The sequence below is a fragment of the Xenopus laevis genome, chromosome 2L, assembly GCF_017654675.1.
Source record: "Xenopus laevis strain J_2021 chromosome 2L, Xenopus_laevis_v10.1, whole genome shotgun sequence".
In the NCBI taxonomy this organism is placed as follows: Eukaryota; Metazoa; Chordata; class Amphibia; order Anura; family Pipidae; genus Xenopus; species Xenopus laevis.
Window position 1 is genome coordinate 95,320,407 of NC_054373.1, and position 23,609 is coordinate 95,344,015.

Below are 23,609 nucleotides of genomic sequence, written 5' to 3' on the forward strand. Positions count from 1 at the left end.
ATGATAATGAAAAATAAGAAATTGCAGAATAAAAATGTCTGAGAAAAAAAATGGGCACATCATGGCGAAATCATAACTTGAAAATAAATACAATATGCCTCATTTAATGCTTTTCTCTATGGTGTTTCAGTTCTAGCATTTTAGTTATTCAGGTACAGACCCAAAATTTAATTTCTCACATTATCTGTGAAATATTAGCAACTATTATATCATTTATAACAGTTGCCTTTAAAGGGGTGGTTCACCATTAAGGTACCTTTTAGTATGTTATAGTATGGCATATTCTAAGCAATTTTTCAATTGGTCTTCACTGTTTACTTTGTATAGGGTTTCAATTAATGGCCTTCTCTTTCTGACTCTCTTAAGCTTTCAAATGGGGGTCACTGATCCCTTCTAAAAAACAAATGCTCTGTAAGGCTACAAATGTATTTTTATTGCTATTTTGTATTACTCATCTTTCTATTCAGGCCTCTCCTATTCATATTCCAGTCTCTTATTCAAATTAAAGCATGGTTGCTAGGGTAATTTGGACCCTAGCAACTAGATGGCTGAAACTGCAAACTGGAGAGCTGCTGAATAAAAAGCTAAATTACTCAAAAATCACAAATAATAAAAAATGAAAACCTATTGCAATTTGTCTCAGAATATCACTCTCCACATCATACTAAGGGGCACATTTACTAAGGGTCGAATTTCAAAGTTAAAAAACGAATTAAACGATTCGAACGACTTTACAAATAAATACTTTGACTGCTCAAAACTTAGCCAAAGTTTATAGGAGGTCCTCCATTGGCTAAACAGCAATTCGGCAGGTTTAAGGTGTCGAAGTCAAAGTTTTTTTTAAAGAGACAGTACTTCGAAGTTTTTTCAATTCAAATCGAATTTTGGCCTATTTGATGGTCGAAGTACCCAAAAATTCACTTCGACCCTTAGTAAATGGGCCCCTAACAGTCAATTTAAAGGTGAACAACCCCTTTAATGAAACTCAGGGATTCTGCTCCCTTACCTTTAAGGTCAGTGCTGTCCAATTTCTGTGGTACCAAGGGCCGGAATTTTTATGGCCTATGTGGTGGAGGGTCAATAATGGAAGTCAGTGTTGACCACCCCCTGTTTTTTTAAACAAACCCACTTTAAACCACACCCATGTTACCACAAGAACTTTTAAGACCATGTACGAATTAATGGTGGTAACACACCAAAAAATCAAATGGTTGGTGCTCACTGCAGGCATATCATATTAAAAGATAAGTCATATTAAAACGTACCCAAAAATCCTTATGCCTCATATTTCCCTGTGGATAACACAGCAACCCCAGAACATGATTAACTATCATGGAGACGCCTAAGAAGTAATGCTAACAAACCCCACCAAGTTCACTTTCCACAGGCAGAGCATGGCACGCACAATTAGCATAGAATAGACAGAGTATGGCACCCACAGGCAGGATAGGGCAGGCATAGTATGGCACACAGGTAGCATAGGGCAGGCAGAGTATGGCACACAGGTAGCATAGGGCAGGCAGAATATGGTACACACAGGGAACATAGGGCAGGCAGGGTATGGTACACACAGAGAACATAGGGCAGGCAGAGTATGGCACACAGGAAGCATAGGCCAGGCAGAGTATGGCACACACAGGAAGCATAGGCCAAGCAGAGTATGGCACACACAGGGAACATATGGCAGGCAGAGTATGGCACACACAGGGAACATAGGGCAGGCAGAGTATGGCACATAGGAAGCATATAGCAGGCAGAGTATGTGGCACACACAGAAAGCATAGGCCAAGCAGAGTATGGCACACACAGGGAGCATAGGGTGGGCAGAGTATGGCACACACAGCTAGCATAGGGCAGACACAGTATGGCACACACAGAGAACATAGGGCAGGCAGAGTACGCATAGGGCAGGCAGAGTATGGCACACACAGGAAGCATAGGCCAAGCAGAGTATGGCACACACAGGAAGCATAGGACAGCCAGAGTATGGCACACAAAATGAGCATAGGGCAGGCAGAGTATGGCACACACAGGAAGCATAGGGAAGGCAGAGTATGGCACACACAGGGAGCATAGGGCAGGCAGAGTATGGCACACACAGGGAGCATGGGGCAGGCAGAGTATGGCGCACACAGGGAGCACAGGGCATTCAGAATACAGCAGGAGACAAGGAAACCTATCAGGATGAACAGTGTGTACTGTGCTACATACAGTGTCACAATGCTGGTGCACCTCCAACAGTTTGTATGAGGTGTGAACAGATGAACAATGTGGGCACTATTCTGGGTCTGAGGTGTGAACAATAGAGGTGTTACAATGCAGGGGGGATTGCAAGTGTGAACAATGCAGGACTTTACAGTCTAAATTTGAGGTATAAACAATGCCAGTTAATCTCAGAATTGATACCTTTTAAATCTTACACAAGGTAAACAGTCACAGCATGCAGACTTTCATGTGGGGGGGGGCACACAACGGGGGTTATGGGCTGCTAGCTGGACAGCACTGTTTTAGGTAGTTAGCTGCTCCATTTCCAAGCCAGCCTAAACCTCAATTCTATATATATATATATATTCAGTTACCCCATTGGTCTTCTAACTATTGTAATTTCATTTTAAATTTATTTGAAATTCATAAAATGTAATAACATATTCATTTTAGGTTTTTTTGAGTGGGGGATATCGCCTATTTACCTTTGATATTCAGAGAGCATGGATTCATTTGCAGCAAGGTGGATTATCTGCAGATATCCCAGGGATGAATCATCTCAATGCAAGGTAATACAATAGCTATTTTTCAGTTTTAAAGCAACTTCCTGGAATTTTTAGGCACCCTAAATCTGTTTAGAAGGATAATTATTGAGAGCTTTTATTTTGTGTGTACAAATCATCCCAAAGGGCTCATTCTTGGTTGCAGAAAAATGGGCTTGCAACCAAGAGCTCATTCCCACTATGTGAAATTGCACAAGTCTGTTTGAATGAATTGCATGCAGGCAGGCCTATTGACACAGGGGAACCTGGCTAATGATGTAGTTGTGCAATGCATGTGTGAAGTCGCTTGTTTATGTTTAGCCATAACCTCAAGTAATCCCCAATGCTCCCTGTAAAGAGCAGCACACCCCTGAGCACAAGTGCTCTTAGAATGAGCACTAAGGGGTGTGCTCATATGAAACTAATTTTCATACGATATTTGGTGCGTGTATGGTGGGAAAAGAGCCGACCATTATCGACAGAAGACTTGCATATCTGTCGGCTCATCTATCGGTCTGGATGGAAAATTTTCCATTGTTAGAGCTGCATCATCAGATACAGGTAGAATTCTATTGTTTCTACCTGTGTATCTGACAATTCAGCTCTACACGTGTATCAAAACGAACAATCTTTTTTGGAAAGATCTTTTGCAAGAAAGATCATAATTGTTACGTCTATGGCCACCTATGGCAGATTCATCAAAATGAGAGTTTAGAGCTTAATAAATAAAAACTCACGGGATCTGCTTCCTCTATAGTTACTCCAGTGGTGTGGTGCATAGATTATTTGGAAAGCAGAATGACTTCAAGTCCCACAATCCATTGCTTCACAAAGGAACAAGGCGAGGGAGGGGTGCATTGCAATGTAAGTCTAAGGGGAGGGGAATTAGTACCTTCAGACAGACAGACTATCATGGTTTCCTATCAATGTGTGGAATCAGGTATGTCTGTGAAAAAAAAAATACATTCATAGTTATTTATGGAAGTTTAGTGAAGCAGTATTCCGTTGTATGAAATGAAATCAAATGTGAAAAACTGGCTGTGCAAAAATATGGGTACCCTTGTAATTTTGCTAATTTGAGTCCATGTAACTGCTCAATACTGATTACTGAAAACACCAAATTGGTTGTATTAGCTCGTTAAACCTTGAACTTAATAGCCAGGTGTCCAATAATGAGAAAGGGTACAGTATTTACAGTAAGGTGGCCAATTTCAAGTTGTGCTTCTGTTTGACTCTACTCTGAAGAGTGACAGCATAGGATCCTCAAAGCAACTGTCAAAAGACCTAAAAACAAAGATTGTCCAGTATAATGGTTTAGGGGAAGGCTACAAAAAGCTATCTCAGAGGTTTAAACTGTCAGTTTGAACTGTAAGGAATGGAATCAGGAAATGGAAGGCCACAGGCACAGTTGCTGTAAAAGCCAGGTCTGGCAGGCCAAGAAAAATACAGAAGCAGCATATGCAGAGGATTGTGAGAAGGGTTACAGACAAGCCAAAGATCACCTCCAAAGACCTGCAAGAACATCTTGCTGCAGATGGTGTATCTGTACATCGTTCTACAATTCAGCACAATTTGCACAATGAACATCTGTATGGCAGGGTGATGAAAAAGAAGCCCTTTCTGCACTCACGCCACAAACAGAGTCGCTTGTTGTATGCAAAAGCTCATTTAAACAAGCCACAGTAATTTTGAAACAAAGTGCTACGGACTAATGAGACAAAAATTTAGTTATTTGGTCATAACGAAAAGCACTTTGCATGGCGGAAGAAGAACACCACATTCCAAGAATTTGACCTGCTACCTACTGTCAAATTTGATGAAGGTTCCATTATGTTGTGGGGCTGTGGGCTAGTTTAGGGACTTGTTAAAGTCGAGGGTCGGATGAATTCAACACAATTTCAACAAATTCACGCAGAGGTTGGATATGCCAAGACAATTACCCTAAACACACTTCGAAATCTACAAAGGAATTTATGCAGAGGGAGAAGTACAATATTCTGGTATGGCCGTCAGAGTCCCCCGACCTGAATATCATCAAAAATCTATGGGATGATTTGAAGCAGGCTGTCCTTGCTCGGCAGCCATCAAATTTAACAGAACTGGAGAGGTTTTGTATGGACGAATGGTCAAAAATACCGCCATCCAGAATCCAGACACTCATCAAAGGCTATAGGAGGCATCTAGAGGCTGTTACATTTGCAATATTGCATATTTTCTGTTAATCCAATAAACTTTATGTCACTGCTAAAATACTACTGTTTCTATAAGGCATGTCATATATTAAAAGGAAGTTGCTACTTTGATAAACAATACTCCAAAGAATTAAGAGGGGTTCCCAAACATTTTCATATGACTGTAACTTAAATGAATAAACTCATGTAAAACAGGGGGTATCTTTTCCCTTTAAAGTGGACCTGTCATCCAGACACAAAAATCTGTATAATAAAAGTATTTTTCAAATTAAACATGAAATCCAATTTCTATTTTTTATTAAAGCATTCATAGCTGTTGTAAGCTCATTTAAAAATCTCAGCTGTCAATCAAATATTGTCTGACACTCCTCTATGCCCTGGGCATAGAGGTGGGGCAGACAATTACTTTCACTTTCCATTCAGCACTTATTATATGTCACTGCTCTCCACACACCCTTTCTCTTTACCATTTAATTGTGTAGCCAGGGCATGGGGATGGACATCAGGTCACCGTTCTGGTGCACAAACAAGATTCTGAGATGATGCAAGGCTTGCCTTAATAACAGTGTACACAAAATGGCTCCTGCCTGATTGCTATAATTATGAATTACCAGACTGGAGGAAACAAGATTCAAATAATTTATATAGTGTAATTAAAGTTCATATTGCTTGACTAATTTGGTAAAATAGGATTTTGAGTTTTGGGTGACAGGTCCCCTTTAACAGTAATAAGCTCAGGAATCTGTCTACTTAACATTCGGCTCCATTGTGTTTCAGATTTTTCTTTCTTTCTGTACACATTGTATCAGAATAACATAAATATAACAAATAAAATGCCACCATGATAAAATAAAGTTATGAATGCAGAGACATTCTACATGTTTATTTCATCCAGGTGGAAAAATTGGTAAAACTGCACTAAATGGCTTCACAATAAATTACTGTTGTGAAGTAAGAAGAATGTTAGTAATGAAATCCTTTGTATAGTGACTATTCAACCACCTTTAAAAAATAACTTGCTAAAAATGTTAACAGTAAACTGTTTCTGTAATAAAAATAATATTCTTTTTTTATCCTCTCTTTTGACACCATTTATTTTGACAAGAGATGAATCATCGAGAGAACACTTTTCTATTATGAGCAAAATAGATTGCCTTATTTTGTATTGCTTTTTAAATTATATTCTTTAGTACATTTTAAATACAAACGTGGTAGTTTCTTTTATCATAAATCAAGCTATATTTTCAGACGTTCTTATTTATTGGTTTAGACATACTATACTTTTTTCCCTCTGGTTTTTCTATGCTTCACAAATTAGATGAACATGTAGGTTGTAGCATCTTTTAAAACTAAATTTATATTTTTAAAATTTTCATAGAATTTTCATATTTAATTTTGAAATATTGTTGAGTTTTCTCAGTTGCCCTCAGTCATGTGACTTGTGTTCTGATAAACTTCAGTCACTCTTTACTGCTGCCCTACAAGTTGAAGTGATATCACTTCCCCCCCTGCAGCCCTTCAGCAGAACAATGGGAAGGTAACCAGATAACAGCTCCCTGACACAAGAAAACGGCTCTATAGTAGCTATAATAATAACACTTAAAGGGCACCTATCACAGCCAAAATCAAACACATATTAACAATTTGACCAGTACAAGCTAAACACGTTTAATCAAACTACATATATAGTTTTTTGAAAAAAAACTGCAGGTTTTAAAAAATCCCTTACTTTGTCAAATGGTTCTTTCACTGAGGGAGTCCATACTGAGACTATAACATGCAAATTTCAGGAGCATGCTCAGATTGTTACACTGCCTTGAGTATTCTACCCAGAATGCCTAGCTTTAGTAAACTCCTTCGCTAGAAGTATCACGAGACTTCCCTATCTTATCCCCTGCTGGTGATGTTATGCAAATGAAGGGCACACACTAACTTCCAGAAGGTGGCAGCACTACTGAACAGCAGCTAACACAGAGGTTTGGCTGATTTGAAAATAGCTTAGAAGGGTTGATAAGCAACCAATGAATTTCAACTGAGCATGTGCGAGATTTCAGAGCTACAGTTGGCTGGGAAGATATAGGTAGGAGGAGCCAGTGAAATCCAAGATGCCTGCCTCAGCTAGAACTGCAGTGGAGATAGGGGAGATCTTGCAGGAGGTATAGTGAGCTGATGTTTTACATTAAACAAACAATTTTAATTGTTATAAAAATTGTATTTCTTGAACTTTCACATAGTGTATTTACTTAGTAAATGATTTTAGTTATGATTGGTGCCCTTTAATAGTAAAAATCAAATTCCCACTGTGACTCCTCCAGTTACACGTAGTGCTAATGCTGGCTCATTCAGGGGATCAGGCAAAATGACATGAAATTGCTGCCTACACACCGTTATTACAACTAAAAAAAAAACATTTATTGGTTCAGGAATAACATTTTATATGGTAGAGTAATTTATTTCCAGTGTAATCAGTGCACTTTAGAAATAAAAACTACAACCTAAAAATTGTGATAGAATCCTTTTAAGAAGAACTAGTAAAATTCTCATGCTTATTTTCGTAACTTACAACATTGTTTTTGAATTGTACAATATGCAGCAACACTGCTGAAAACTCTACTAAGGTTAAGTTGTGTTTTCCACGAAATGTTTTAGTTTTCAAGGGTATTTATCAGTCAAAACTCGAATTTTCGGGTTAAAAAAAACCTAAAAATTTCTGTTTAAAAAAAAAACAAAACTCAAATTTGTCAAGATTTATTATACCTGTAGCTGGAAATAGCTTGAATCTGAAAACACCCGTTAAGGTCATGTAGAAGTCAATGGCAGAAGTCCCTTGAACTATTTTAAGATGTTACTAGCCTTTATGATGTTCGAGGTATTTTTCGGTGGGTTTTGCTCAAAAACTAGATCAATTCGAACAATTTAAGTTTTTTTTCACTGAAAACTCGATCAATTTGAGTATTTTTTTTCACCCCAACTACACTAATTTGAGTTTTTTACATTTGAGTTTTTCTTAAATTAGATACCATTCAAGTTGTGAGTTAATTGGAGTTCATTCAAGGTGTAAAAAAGCTCACAAAGCTCTAAAATTTGACCTTTGATAAATAACCCTCTTAATGTATATACAGTAGAATTCTTCATATACTGAGGGGCAGGTTTATTAAAGTATATATAATTTTTTATGTTGGATTATATATACAATATATAACATTATCATTAACAGAGAAAGAATACCCCCCCATTTACCATTTTGTGTTTATCATTTTAACATTATTGTTAAACCATGATCATCATTTTTCCAATATATTAAATATTCCTATAGACTTGCAGTGTTTGTCTATTATAAATTTGGCAGACATGCATTGGAGTAATTGGAAATGCAAAATTACATTGCAGTTAAATTAGAACTACAGGTGTAATCACTGGGGTGTGCCAACATGTTAGCCAGTCCCAGTGATTATAATCATTTACCTGATACCCCAAGCCAGTGCTAATTAATATATACTTCCTTGTCATATTAGTTTGATATTTCTGTTTTCGGTTATTGGGCTTTACCACAGTAACTGAGAAATACGCAACGAATACCAAAGACTTTCATTTAGTATAACTTTTCTCAAAATTGCAGAGTAAGTCAACTATAGGGGAGCACAGATGATGAGTGGCGATGAGCAAAACAGCCCTGAACAAAATTGCAAAATGGTGAAATATATCTGAAATTTTGGTAAATGCATTGGAGTCAATGGGCGTTTTTCTTGTGTCAAATGCATTAGAGCCAGTGTCAGATTGGCTCTGAAATTTCTCCACGGAACTGTATCATGTGAAAAAACTCTTTCATCTCAGTGACTGAGACTTATTCAACCTCTGGTTGTAAAAACAAGATTACTTGTAAAAGTGGGTTACTTGATTATGTTGTACTTAATTTGGTAAAATTGTCAGTTACTAACCTGTCTTTTCCTTACCTATAGACAGTGGTTATTTGGGGTGGTGTGCCACCTTAAGGCATCTCCCTCATTCCCCCGCACTTACTTTTTCACCTTTGGAGCCAAAGATTACAATTTAATAAACAGAGTGATACTGACACTTAAAAACTACTTTTTAATATATGAATGTACATTATAAGTTACCTATAGGTCATGTTGATTTTTTTTTTTTGCTGAGAGGTTTGTTTTTGTAAGTTATTGTTAATTATTGTAAGTTTCTAATGCTAACGGACTCCTGCTGCACAAATATGGAAGCCCCCTCATACAGTAACATGGGATACCAGGTAACAGGTAATGTAAAATTATTGTGGAAATACTTTATGGCAAAGTTAAAAGTAGCTTTTAAAAGCCATATTATGATAGAGAGTTTAATTTCTGGTGTCAGTATCTCTTTAAAGTTACCAGGGGTGGGTTTTTGCTGTCTCTGGTAACACATGGGCCATTGCTGCCTGAGGCAAGATTCTAAACCTGCCTCATGGCAGCAGTGCCCCTGCCTATAGGTGTTTACAGGAGTAATATTAAGAAATTGAATAGCTAAATGCAATTTCTAAATAAGATAGAAAAATCAATTGTTCTTTCGGTAAGTGGAAGATGAGCTATCAAGCATTTTTTTTTTTTTTCAAGTTTGATTACTGTTAGTTAACTACTTAGTCTTATATATTTTAGTGCTACAAAAGAAAAACTTCAAACATGATTTGATTGCTTCCCTTTAATTTTGTTTTTGTCTAAAAAAAGTTGTCAGAACAGTTAATTACATTTGTAATCCCACTAGGATTATGTTTTGTGGTGTGCATTGAAACAAGGAAAAATTATAAGAACAAACTAATTAGTATTTTTTATGTACAGGCAATTGCATGATTTGTCTCCAAGGCATCAAGGTATGTAACATGTAAAGTGAACTCTAAAAATAGCATTTTAACAGATACAGGTATATGGCAAATGTCAGAGTTTGCAAATAAATAAATAAAATAAATAAATACATAGAAATGGACTTGCAGCACTTCAAATGTTTTTAGACATGGCTATGCAAAGTCAAGATCAAAACAAGGTATTTTAATGCTTTTGGTTTTAGACTGTCATAAATATTTTTACTTGAATAGACGTACTGCAAGTGAACATTGATGCAGACTGTTTCATCATATTATCTGCTAATGTGAAGTAGAATTGATCATTTTAATTATGTATGTATATGTATTCTTATGTTTAGCTTTTACTGAAAACTGAATGATAACTTAGTACACAATCTCTAGCTTTAAAAATTGTGTTATGTAGTGTTGCCAGATAATTCCTCTTGTTTCCACCTTTACTTTTCACAGTATAAAAGCTGATTTAGCCATAAAAATTGTGAATATTTTAAACCACGGTTTTTATTTTGACCAGTGTCTGCCCCCGTGTATACAGTATAAGGCAACTGTCCACTACTGTTTTGCCCAATCATTTATCGCTCTAAATAACTCTCAAAACTGTATAATTGGTATCTCTGTATTTGCTGCACTGCACATTTGTTGCTCATGAACAAATTAGACATTTTTTTTTAATTTTGTGCTATTTTCTTCTGTTTCTGTTTCTGCAGCAGAAATGATTAGGAACATCTTGCCAATAGGTGTAAAAGATATAATACTAAATTTGACATTCCCATTACAGAATGCTGATTTGGCTTCAAATGTAAGTGATTCTTTAATTCTCTTGCATTTACTAATATTTTGATAGGATAAGAGTTAATATTTTGCAATTTGTTTCAACAGACTTGGGATAAAGACTTTGATCCTAATGCTGTGAAGCTGACAGCATCTATATTTTATGGTCATATAAAGCTTCGTTCCAAAACCACCTCTGTGAAGCCCAGTCTGCTGCAAAAAGTCACACAAAATAAAGAAACTAAAAAGGACATGGCTTCTTTCATTATAAAGTTTAAGGGTATGGATTCAATATGAAACCTTATTAGTCCACATGTTGTAAAATGTATATTCAATATTACATGATAACTGGACTATTTCTAAACAAGTATGGGGTAGTTGCACTGCCAATTTTATTGTCAGTACCTGTATATGAATCTCAATGTGAACCAAGGCCCCCAGGCAAAACACATGTTTTGACATGTAAACCAGGAATGATGCTATTGTTCATTTATTAAATAATTTTAATTTTAATGTTTGAACAGAATATGACTTCTGCAGCTGTGTTGACTGCTCCTATTTGTAAAATGTACCACCGAGCCACTATGTAACATAGTTAAGCCATTATATAAGCAGGGGCCCAGAATTATAATTTTTTCAGAGTAGTAGATATAGACTGCATATTAGATGCTACAATATTATCTCCCATATTTCTTCCGTCATCAATGAATTTTTTTGGGTTTATATCCTTTTTAAGGATTCAACCCCAGACATGACTCAAGATCGTTCTATTTTTGTCTCAGGAATTTTAAGATAATCCTGTTTCCTGTTTTTGTATTTCCAAATTTGTGTTTTATGATCTACACTGCAACCAGACAGCCGTTTTGATTGTTTTGTGGGTGCTCAGTATTTGGAAACCAGCAGCATTTCAGAGGCTGCTGCCGCCCCTCTCCCACTCCTCGCTTTCAACTTTTAATGTCAGAGCGAATCCAGGGGGGCCATATCGCTACTGCAGTGATCGCTATTGCACTTGCTGCATTAGTAGAGCTGAATTTCCATTATTCACAATTTGAAAGTTTTGACCATTAAATTAATTCAAAAATTCTAATTAAAATTTTCAATTCGACCCTTAATAAATAAAGCTTTTTGCCACCCCTGGTAACTGGCCGGTCCATGCTGCCTGAGACAAGATTCTCACAGTTGGGGACCATTGCCTCCTCTTCAAAATCATTTAAATCACTACATTACGAATAACCATTTTGAATTTCATTACATAGTAGAAATACATATTGCTTCACAATTACAGTAAGAAATGATATTCAGTGTACATAACAAATTTCATCTTAGACCTACGGGTAAAGTATGTAGTAAAAAAAACCATTGGTATCACTAAAACTCTGTTGTGTCCTTTCTAATTAAGCACATTAACTAAGCTTAATTCAGTAATATCAATAATTATGTGACATTATGGGCCTCGTTAATCCTGCTAATGTTTTGTGTAAGCACTTTTCCTGTAAATTATAAAAAGCTATTTTTGTGATACAGTATGTTTTTTGCTTTTCAAGTTTCGCAGTATGTTCTATGACAACAATATTTTGTAATAATATACTGCATAGCATTCAGCAAGTAAGTAGAGCTGATTATAGGTGAACAGCATGCTGACATCATGTCTGACCTATAAAAAGTCTAAAGCTTACATGATGCTCCTCTCTTTGACATTAAATGAAACCATTTCCAAGCTTTCAGCTTTGCAGCAATCAGAATCAGCAGGAACAATCAAGATAAGTATGAATCCATTAGACTACATTTCCATACATAAGCAGTTGTTTCCCTCTGCACCCTAAGGAAATCATTCCTTTATTTTTATTGTTAGAGGTTAAATGGGTAATGCTAGACAAAACCTCTTGTTATTATTATTAATGTTTTAAAAAAGAAAGAAATTAGTGTTTATAATTTTGAAGAGGGGCTATTGTACAGACAAACCTGTATGTATTTGAATAGTATGAAGGTTTTACCTGCACTGGTTAAAATGTGTATTTGGTTCAGAAACTTTAATATAGTTCATATAAATAAGGTACTGTAAAGTCATTGGGGTTCCATTCAAGTGTCATCAGAGCTGCCAAAATGTGCGTAGTAGATAACTAATAAATGTATGAAAATATAATAATTTATACTTAAAGGAAAACCATACCTTCAGAATAAATAGTAAAATTAGAATTCAATCTTAACAAAAATTTGGCTAAAAATGCTATACATTATGTTTTGGGCTTTTGTTCCAAACCAAGGCAACCAGTGCCCTTTAGCAGTGGATATCTGTGTCTCTGAGTATGCCCCAGTAGCTTCCCATCCTCTTCTGATTCACTGCATTGTGCTGCTGTCACTTACTTGAGCTTTTTGACCACCTCACATTATACAGCATAAATAGAATATATTTAAGTTACAAAACATTATATATAATATATAATGTAATTAATTTAGATTCTCATTATATGGCAGCACAGAAACCAGTACAAATTAGCCTTGTACCATAAACTTCTATTACATGTGAACCTCATATTCTGCTTGATGATTTGCAACAAACCCTCAGATTAACTTCATAACAGCTGTCCATACCACACTGAGTATGTGAATGCCACTAACACTCTTTAATATAGTATTATATTCAAATCTTATATTTTATTCTATCAGATAGTATTAGAATTAATTCTCTTACTCTTACACCCAGGTTCTCTCTCTCCAGAAGTAGGTGAGCCTCAGATTTCCAGCTGTCCTAAAATATAAAAGGCCTCCGGTTCCTCACAATTTAAGAATGCATCTTACTATACACAGTAAGATATATAAATACTGACATACATATAAATATACATACTGTATACATATTCTCCTCTACTAAGTTGACTCAGATGCATCTGTCTGCAAAGTTCATAATATAATAACCTCCTTTGGTAGATTTTCGGACCTCATGATAAATTATACAATTCACAATACAGAAAAAAAATATCAAGCCCAGCTCCTGTTAAAAATACAGCATATTCACAGTCAAGCAACATGAACAATAAGTCTTAGCATACAAGCCTCCGTTACTCTGAAGAGGTCATCCAATAAATGAGTAGGATTGAATGCACATGCCCTGACATACATATACATACATATAAAAATACAGGCCACTCACTGCTCACATTTGGTGGTCCAGATGCAGCATCTCAAACCCACAGCACAATTGTGGTACACACTCCATGGACTCCTAGGCGGTGGAAAGAGCAAAACAACTTTATTTCAAAAACACATTTCCCAAGATAAAATATTCTATAATTTTCCAGATTGACCCTTTATACTTGACCTCCCTCCAGGGATCATCTTTTTAACATTTCCTTTGAATAGCTGGGGATTAAACCTCTTATTGTAAAAAAGCATGCATTTTGTAAACTTGAATGCCCACAATGCAACTTTTAGCCTATATGTGCATTTTAAGAGTACTATACAGAAGTATATTACATATTATTGTGCTTGAATAATACTACACCCTGACACTTGTGCAATGCACTCTAGAACCCTGTTCTTAACTCTTTCTTAAGGTACAACCACCACAAAGATTCAGGGCACAGTTGTTCCAGTGTTGTCCAGCTGGTAGCCTGCAGCCCCCTTTGTGTGGCCCTCCATTAAAGTTAGGCTGCTTTAAAAGGTATTAGAACTGACACTAACTGGCACCTGCATTGTTCACACCTCATATGCATGCGATAAAAGGCCGGCATTGTTCACACTTGCAATCCCAGGTATTGTTCACACCTTTAAGTACCTACATTTTAAGGACCCCTATTGTTCATATGTTCACACCTCAGAGGGACTGTAGGATCAGCACTGCAATGTGCCATTGTACATAGTACAGAATGTACTATTCATTCATCTTAGAGTGGTCCTGATTTGCCACAAAAATCGGGACAGTTGGTAGTTATGATCCAGAACTCAAGCAAGATGATGAAATGTGCATTTATGTCCTATTATAAGAGTGCTCAATCACTAATGGCACCAAGATTTCAGGACAGCTCAGTGGCACAAATGGGATTAACAACTTGTGGACCTGAAGGCTGAATGCATAAAGGTGGCTTTTTATAGTACAATATATTAATTTACTTTATATTGATATTAATTTGTTGCTAGGTTTGTTTCTATGTAACTTATAATGCATAACTCTACACTACAGGTGGTGCCACCATTCCATCCAGTCAGTGTATTTATCATTACTCAGTATGCAAATAGCTCATATACTCTGATGAAGTGTCAAGCCTTTTGACACGAAACACGTTAGATGTAAATCCCCTACTCTGTAACATTTAATGCGCAAGAATAAAGTAAATTGAAATAAATATACCAGACTCCTGAATGCCTTGATCAGCTCTCCGCAGCGGTAAATGTGATTGAGCTCATATACTGGCAACTGTATTTTACAGGTATGGGATTCCTTATCTTAAAACTTGAGTAAAAGTGGCCATGCACATGGTTCCTTGTATATCATTTATTTTTTTGGCCCACGGGATGATAGGATGAATATTGTGCAGTGCTGTTCCTACAGTGCGGGTTTGTTTGCACACAGCGCCTTTACTCATTAACCTTTCTTTATAAAAAGATATATTTATTTAGGCTAATGTCTCTCAGTCTGAAACTCAGGTCAAGAATCAATCCTAACTTTAGAATCAACCCCTTATTTAGCCAGCACAGTGGTTTTCGGCACCAAAATGCAAACTCTTGTGATTCTGCTGCATGTGCCTTCACCCAGGCTGATTCAATGGATCTGGCTGCAGGCAAGGTAAGGGGTTGATTACAGTGTAGTGCCTTATTCTCTGCTTGCCTTCAGCAGCCTGAGTTTCAGCCCCGATGTGACATTAGCCTTAAGTTGCCTTTACGTTTTTTTTTTTGGATAAACATTAGCCTAGTAACTCTGCTAATTAAACCTGTGTCAAAATGATGTGGTTATATAAATAGTAGGTTCCAAATTGGATGGTTACATGTTTTGTTATAAACATAGCTAAAGGGTATAGCTGCTGCTGCTGCTGCTTTGTAAGGGAATGGACACAACCATTTGCATTACACCCTTTTTCAATTCTAAATTTTATTCAATGTAATAATATTTTACAAATCTATTCTTTAAAGCATAAATAAAAACTTTGTTTGATGATGCCTTTTCTTTATTTAGTTTATCTTTCGAAATGTAATTGAAGTATTAACATTTGTTTTTCTCTTCAGATCTGTTCAACTTTGAGTCTCTGGATCCATCAGACTATATGGATAATACAAATGGAAGTGCACAGCCATATATTTTATTAAAGGCAGTTTACAGTAGTGGAGAAAGAGGTGTGTCACTTTTGAAAATGTTCTTAAATAAAGGATTATATCATAAGAATAATTTGGCCTTGATTCCAGTACATGCCTTATCATGTTAATGACATGCTTTTAAAATGTAATCGTTTCAATCATAGTCATATAAAAAATTCTACTTATATGCATTCTTTCTTGCTGGGGTATTTGTTTTTCTAATGATGAGATCTGGTGCTTGATGTTAATGGTTAACTATAGCTATAATGGTTGAGTACTTTAATGTAATTACAGAATATTGGCTTCTTAACATGGTCGATAATGCAGAATCATTTGTTAGGTTTGCTTCAGTGCAGTAACAAACAGTGCCGGGCCAGTTCTGTCAGTTGCCCCAGGCAACCAAGCTGGTCGTTAGCAACTTCGGTCCCCACCACAGCTGTGCGCAACAGCGCGCAATCTAGGACTCACGTGCGTAAGTGCGTAACCGAGGACGCGCGTGCGTAATTGCGCGTAACCGTGCGCAACCGAGGACGCGCATGCGTAATTGTGCGTAACTGTGCGCAACCGAGGACGTGCGTGCGTAACTGCGCAATCGAGGACGCGCGTGCGCAATCGAGGACGCGCGTGCGCAACGGCTGCGCGTGCGTGGTCGTGCGCAAAGCACTTCGACTTCACAGAGCGCACCCACTTTTCAATATGGTGACACTTGCCGGACTAGGGGTAGGCTGCATATAAGGTAAGTGCCTGGCGCCCCCAAACTTTGCGCACTAGGCACGTGCCTCTTGTGCCTACCTCTAGTTCCGGCCCTGGTAACAAAACATACATTTTCTGTCATTTTTCTAACTGCACCAGGTTGAATTATCTATTGCATGTTAGAGGATACTGCATAAATGTTTTCCCTATGGAATATATGTCGAAGTTTTAGCGTTCCCTTCCTGTGAACCCTATGTTATTGAACATTTGCAGGGGGAATGGTTTAAAGTTCTGTGTCCACAGGGTAATTGTTTTTTCATAGACTCTATAAAAAGCTTAATAACAAAAAACACAATATAGATCATAAAAACCAAATGCAAATTGACTCTGAATACCACTCTATACATAATACTAAGAGTTACTGTAATCTGGTTGCTGAGGTGCAAATGACCCTAGCAACCACACATTGATTTACATAAAAGACTGGAATATAAATAGGAGAGTGTTTAGACAGATAAGTAATAAAGATGTGTAGTCTTACAGAGCATTTGTTTTTTAGTTGGGGTCAGTGAAAGCTGGAAAGAGTCAGAAGGAGAAGGCAAAAATAAACATTGAAGACCAATTGAAAAAGTTCTTAGACTTGACCATTCTATAATATACTAAGGGGAATATTTATCAAGGGTCAAATTTCCAACCAAAATTATTTTGGTTTGATCGAATTCGATTTAAAGCTTTTCCCAAAAAAAACTTTGATTTTTCAAAGTCCACCAATTGACTATAAATAGGTTCTAGGAAGTCCCCCATAGGCAAAAACAGCAATTCAGCAGGTTTTAAATGGCGAATGGTCGAAGTCGAATTTTTAAAGAGACAGTATATTAAAAATTTCGTTATTTGAATTTTCGAATTTATTTCAAATCGAATTTGGACTATTCCCTAGTCGAAGTACACAAAAATTAACTCGAAATTAGAATTTTTTTTCATTCGAAAATTCACCTCGACCTTTGATAAATCTGCCCCTAAAAGTTAACTGAAAGGTGAACAACGCCTTTAATATATTTCATAAGGCGAAAATCTTGCTAAGAAATAAAATCTGTCCAAAAAAGCTTGAAAACAAAAAATGAACCAGCACAATCTTCTGAATGTTCATAATTTTAAGAGTACAAAATTGGTACATATTTACATCAAAACACAGTATTACTATAAAAGGTGGTTTACTAAACATGGAAGTTTGGTATTAAACACATGTACAAATCATATTTGCTTTTTTTTTTTACTATTACAAACCATTGCTATTTCACAGAAATCATCACACTTTACATCTATCCGATCACGCAATGGTGGCAAACCGTAATGACGTATGTAGTGACTCGTGCTAAAACACCTGTGTAATGACACCAGAACACCTGCATAATGACACCAGAACACCTGGCACCTTAACAATGGGCAATAAATATTGATATAGTGGAAATTACGTAATAACACCACTAAATAACACAGCACAATGTCACATAAACAAAATCTTGTAAAAATGCTACATGTGCCAGCAATCCAGACAAAATAATTCATTTCAATAGATTATCATTTGTTCCTGCTCCTACAAGCGAAAATGCATACATTCATTTTTGAAAGTGTGTGTTTAACAATAAGGGGGTTATTTATTAGGGGGCCGATTCACTAACTTCGAGTGAAGGATTCGAAGTAAAAAAACTTTGAATTTCAAAGTTTTTATTGGGCTACTTAGACCATCGAATGGGCTACTTCGACCTTCGATCGTTGGATTAAAATCCTTCGAATCGTTCGATTCAAAGGATTTTATCGTTTGATCGAAGGAATTATCCTTCGATCGTTCGATCAAACTATCTGCGCTAAATCCTTCGACTTCGATATTTGAATTCAAAGGATTTTAATTCCTAGTCGAATATCGAGGGTTAATTAACCCTCGATATTCGACCCTTAGTGAATCAGCCCCTAGAGGTTGAGTTGCGTGTAGTAGCAGTAAAAACTTGAATTTTTCAGAATAAAAAAAATAAAAAATGTTCTAGCTTTATTATGCTCGAAACTGCAAAAAGCCAGAATCCAAAAATACTCCAGCTAAAACCCGTCAAGGTAATGTAGAAGTCAATGGCAGAGGTCCCTTGAAACATTTGAAGAAGTTTTTAGGCTTCATGATGTTTGGTTTTTTTTTTGATGTTTTGCACTGTAAAACTTTCTCAATTTGAGGTATTTCAGTTTTTTTCACCAATAACGCAATCAATTCGAGAATTTGAGTTTTTCCCCCAAATTGCATTTAATTGAGTTTTTACATTCTGTTTTTTTTTTATAAATAAGCAAACAGTCGAGTTGTGAGTTTATTCTAGGTAGAAAAAAACTCACAAACTCGACCTTTAATAAATAACCCCTTAGTGTACTTTAGAGTTTCCTATAGTAATTATTATTTGTAATTTTTATGCCATTTTGGAACATAATAACAGTGTTTGCTTTTTTGTTTAGTATCTCCCATGCTTGGAATCTGGTCACTAAAGCTTAATTACCCTAGGAAGCAGACAAATGTTAGGAAGCCAGAATGTAATGTGAATTGGATATGGTCATAACAGAAATATAATCAATATAAAACAATTAACAATAAACAATAAAACTGAAGCTTCGCATTCATTGTGTTTCTCAATGGCAGGAGCCAGTGACCCTGACAAGGGGATAGCGAATGAAAAAATGCATACAAAATAAATAATCATAACTAATTTTAAAGATGATTACAATGGTTCCTTTTATGACATACAAAAAGGTAATTTAAAAGTGAACTTCCTCTTTAGAATCTGTTGTGCATCACCTTCACAAGTTTTACCCTGTTGTTCTTAAGGGGCATCAGGTACAAAATCTTTCATGTAGAAAATCCAACTTTTTCGGGGTTTCCGGCAAAAACTGATAAAAAATTAGAGCAATTGTGGAAAAAAAGCCCAAAAACTTAGAGCAATTTGGGCTTTCGCTGGATTTTATCAAGTTTTTCTGTGATCTGATAAAATCGAGTTGTTTTAATTAATAAAATATGAGATGAATTCAGATTGTAGTAAATAACCCCCTTAAAGTGGTAATGTTAGATACAAAGTGGCTAGAGCATATCCTGCCAAAAGTACTGTATTTCAAGAGCCTCCAATCAATGTGCTGTTTTATTTGTGGATATATGTTTCTTTTCTAATAAATGTTATAGGAATATAGTAAAATAAATGTAAAAAATCTATTTTTGTTAACCATCAATTTATTTAATAGATCCATTTACACTTGGATGGGTAAAAATTAATGCATTTGAACAGGAAGATAGCAGCACTCAAGAAATTTGGCTACCTAGAGAATTTTCAAATGTTTTCTTACTGCATTCTGAGAGATATTCTTTTGATGAGAGTACTCCAGTTTCCAACACATCAGGTAATTGAGCTTGACTGATTAATAACAAGCCATATAGTAATGTACATTTCACTGTCAAGTTGCACATAAATTATCATTAACATAAACACATTGTATTTCAATATAACATAATTTTAAACAAATAAACGAAAAAACTTCTTGTTACATATTTGACCATGATCCTTTGAAATATGGACACAAAGGTAGATGCTGTGTCCAACATTGATTTAATTTAGACTATGCAATATTTTCCTTTTCCATGCTGAACCCAAATGCTTAACCTATAGTATGCATGCCTAAAAGTAATAATTATAACAAAATTATTTGAAAAATATTTTCAAATTTTAGAAGTAGGAATGCACATAACATGCTGGTATAAGCACCTCATGCACGCCACTAAACTTACCCTCGCACCCTGGGAGCTACCTCATGTTCTGGGAAGCATAGTGTTCGCAGGGGGCATATTTTAAAGGAATTGTTCAGTGTAAAAATAAAAACTGGGTAAATAGATAGGCTGTGCAAAATAAAAAATGTTTCTAATATAGTTAGTTAGCCAAAAATGTAATGTATAAAGGCTGGAGTGATTTGATGTATAACAAGTCAGTCAGAGCACTACTTTTCAGCTCTCTTGGTTTACACTGACTGGTTGCCCTGGTTACCAGGCAGTAACCAATCAGAGACTTGAGGGGGGGCCACATGGGTCATTTCTGTTGCTCTTGAATCTGAGCTGAATGCTGAGGGTCAATTGCAAACTCACTGAACAGAAATGTCCCATGTGGCCCCCCTTCAAGTCGCTGACTAACTCAGAGTTATAGAGCTGAAAAGCAGGAAGTTGGATTCTGGCTGTTTTATTAGACATCTGTTCACTCCAGCCTTTATATATTACATTTGTGGCTAACTAACTATATTAGAAACATTTTTTATTTTGTACAGCCTATCTATTTACACAGTTTTTATTTTCACACTGAACTATTCCTTTAAGGAAAAATATTGTTTCCCTGAGTGCAGACTGTATTAGCCCACATCTCCAGTGAATCCTAATCACACTGACATGAATCGTTGGAATTCTGTCTTGTTAATATTAATATTTGGTTTTTGCAAAATATTTCCTTCTAGGATCTAATGACTCCTCAATTGAATTTACTATATATGATCCTGCAAAAGAAATCCAAAGTTTAAAGAATACCACAAGTAGAGGAAAAAGCAGGTAATTTTCTAAATTCATGGAGCAAAGTGGCATGGATTAGTCAACATACCAGTGATTGTCAGTACATATTAATGTGTTGCAAAGAGAAATGTGCAGCAGTTATTCACTGCTGAAACAGGATCCCACCATGTGACCATGAATTCATGTCATAAAACTGTGGTCTGTGGTGGCAAATGTACTTGGCCAGACAACAGCCATGTGACTCATTAAAGGAGAACTCAACCCCCCCCACTAATAAAAACCCCTACCCAGTACTCTACATATTTCCCCCTCCCTGCTCCCTCTTCCCTGCATAAGTGATAACACCTATAAGTGCCCCTAATCCTTTACTTGCCTATAGGTGCAGAGTAAGCGCAGCAGAGCTCATGGGCGCCATCTTCCGGCTCTTTGAGTTTCTTTGGGAAGTGAGCACTGTATTGGCGAATGCGCAGTTGGAGCAGTCTTTCTGTTTGTAGCAACTGCGCATGCGCCAAAAGTGATGAAAATTGCCGAAGGGAAGGAAGAGGTCCCAAAGAAATATGAAGAGCCTGGAAGATGGCTCCCATGAGCCCTGCGGAGCTTAAGGTGGCCATAGACACACAGATCGGATCGTACGAATCGAGGGTTCGTACGATTTTCGGATCGTGTGTGGCGTGTGCCGACATCTTTCGCCCGGTGGAGATCGGTCGTTTGGTCGATCGGTCAGGTTTGATTTTGACCCGACCGATCCCGCCGGAGCTCATGGCACATCGTAATCTGATCGTTCGGCCATACGGCCGAACAATCAGATTACCCCCGATACAGCCATGCCTGTTAATGGCATATCGGGGAAAGATCCGCTCGTTTGGCAACATCGCCAAACGAGCGGATCTTTGCATCTATGGCCACCTTTACTCTGCACTTATAGGCGAGTAAAGGATTAGGGGCACTATTTGGGGGGAGAGCAGGGAGGGAGAACTATAAAGGGTACTGCGTAGGGGTTTTTATTTGTGGGGGGTTGAGTTCTTCTTTAACAGAACCAGGAGTCTTCCCTTTCACCCATGCTAATTGTTACCATACATAGGGAAACAAACAACACCATACTCCAATGTGACTCCATGCTGCTTCTATTCAGTGTCAGGTGTGCACCCAAAGGAGTTGGAACTGAAAGGATTGCTTTTTAATGCAAGTTCCATTAATGAATTAAGTGAATTAAAGGATTTTTGCCCAACAACTGCAGGAAATTAGATTGACAGCACTTGCGGTCATAATTACCCTCACAGTTTTTCAGTGAAACGCAATAGTAGCCCATTAATCAGGTAATTAAAATAAGTGTTTAATACATTTTTTTTGTATTGTGGGTCTTTTTTAGAGATGAAGAAGAACATATATTATCAATTATTCCATTCTGGGTTCCACATAATGTATCAACTATATTGCCTCCTCCTACTACTGTACAGCAGTCGTTTGATTTATATATAGATGCTCTACATTATGTCCCTGACAATGCTACAATAACAAAGGTAAGTCAAGGGATATTGTACTTGAAAGTACTGAATAATAGTTGGTAACGTTGGTTTTGAGTACTTTTATTTACTTTAGGGTACAACTGCTCACTTCTGTGGTAATAGTAAAGCCTGTTCTTATTCTTGGCTTGGAATATTTCCCAAGACGATCATCAATAATAGGTTTATCCTTATGGTAAATTAATGTATATTGCAATTCCTTTTTTTTTTTTACTATAAAGGAAACTGTACATAAAACAAACTAGCCTGAGCAGTATCTGGATATCTAATCATATGTATAATACCATGAATAAAAGGAATAGGCAGATTAATTATATTTATTTAGAACATTATATATATATATATATATATATATATATACATATATATATATATATATATATATATATATTAAACAATGAAAGGTAAATGTTCACTAAATTGTTCTGAATGTCCAAAGAACTTGGATCATACTGAGTAAAATCATGTTGATTTGTCTTTAGGTGTCTGGAAAAATTCTAAATTCTGGAAAAAAAACTATGTCGCCAATTGTTGCGCTTTCAGATTTAAATAGTTATTGGAGAAATCCGGAATTCCATTTCTGTCTGCCGGTTAATACTAAGGGTGAAAAGCTTAATATTGCCTCTACTGTTCTATTTGAAGTGTCAACTGTGGATTTAGACTCAAAAGCTTTGGCAGTAATTGGTAAGCGAGTAATCATGCCTATTCATTTATGTTCTGCAATGCAATATAGAAGAATGTTTATGTTTGCACCAAAAGTACACTCATAAAGCCTGTGTTGTTAAGGTAATCTTGGATTATTTATTTGCAGTTATTGTAAGGAGCAAGCAAATCATTGTGGATCACTGTTTGTTACAGATAGCAAGAGGGTGCAAGGGAGGCAGCATTAGTAGTACTGCCCTAATGATTAATCTTTGGTGCAGAACTACTAATGGTGCCCCTTGGTGCTTTGAGTGGAAACTGTGCCACTCCAGCCCACAGTGTTTT

General features: G+C 36.5%; 1 protein-coding gene across 6 annotated transcripts in view; it reads left to right on the forward strand.

The window, feature by feature from the left end:
• LOC108708284 overlaps positions 1-23,609 on the forward strand; it is a 115,440-nt gene that overhangs the window by 32,539 nt on the left and 59,292 nt on the right. For 5 of the 6 annotated variants that reach the window (XM_018246827.2, XM_018246826.2, XM_041582217.1 and 2 more), the window contains 9 exons: positions 2,659-2,774; positions 9,760-9,791; positions 10,487-10,578; positions 10,659-10,830; positions 15,771-15,878; positions 19,797-19,952; positions 21,048-21,138; positions 22,469-22,619; positions 23,105-23,306. In XM_018246827.2, coding sequence (XP_018102316.1) covers positions 2,659-2,774; positions 9,760-9,791; positions 10,487-10,578; positions 10,659-10,830; positions 15,771-15,878; positions 19,797-19,952; positions 21,048-21,138; positions 22,469-22,619; positions 23,105-23,306 — 1,120 coding nt within the window. The remainder of the gene's footprint in view (positions 1-2,658; positions 2,775-9,759; positions 9,792-10,486; positions 10,579-10,658; positions 10,831-15,770; positions 15,879-19,796; positions 19,953-21,047; positions 21,139-22,468; positions 22,620-23,104; positions 23,307-23,609) is intronic. The other variant, XM_018246830.2, reaches the window with a different exon arrangement.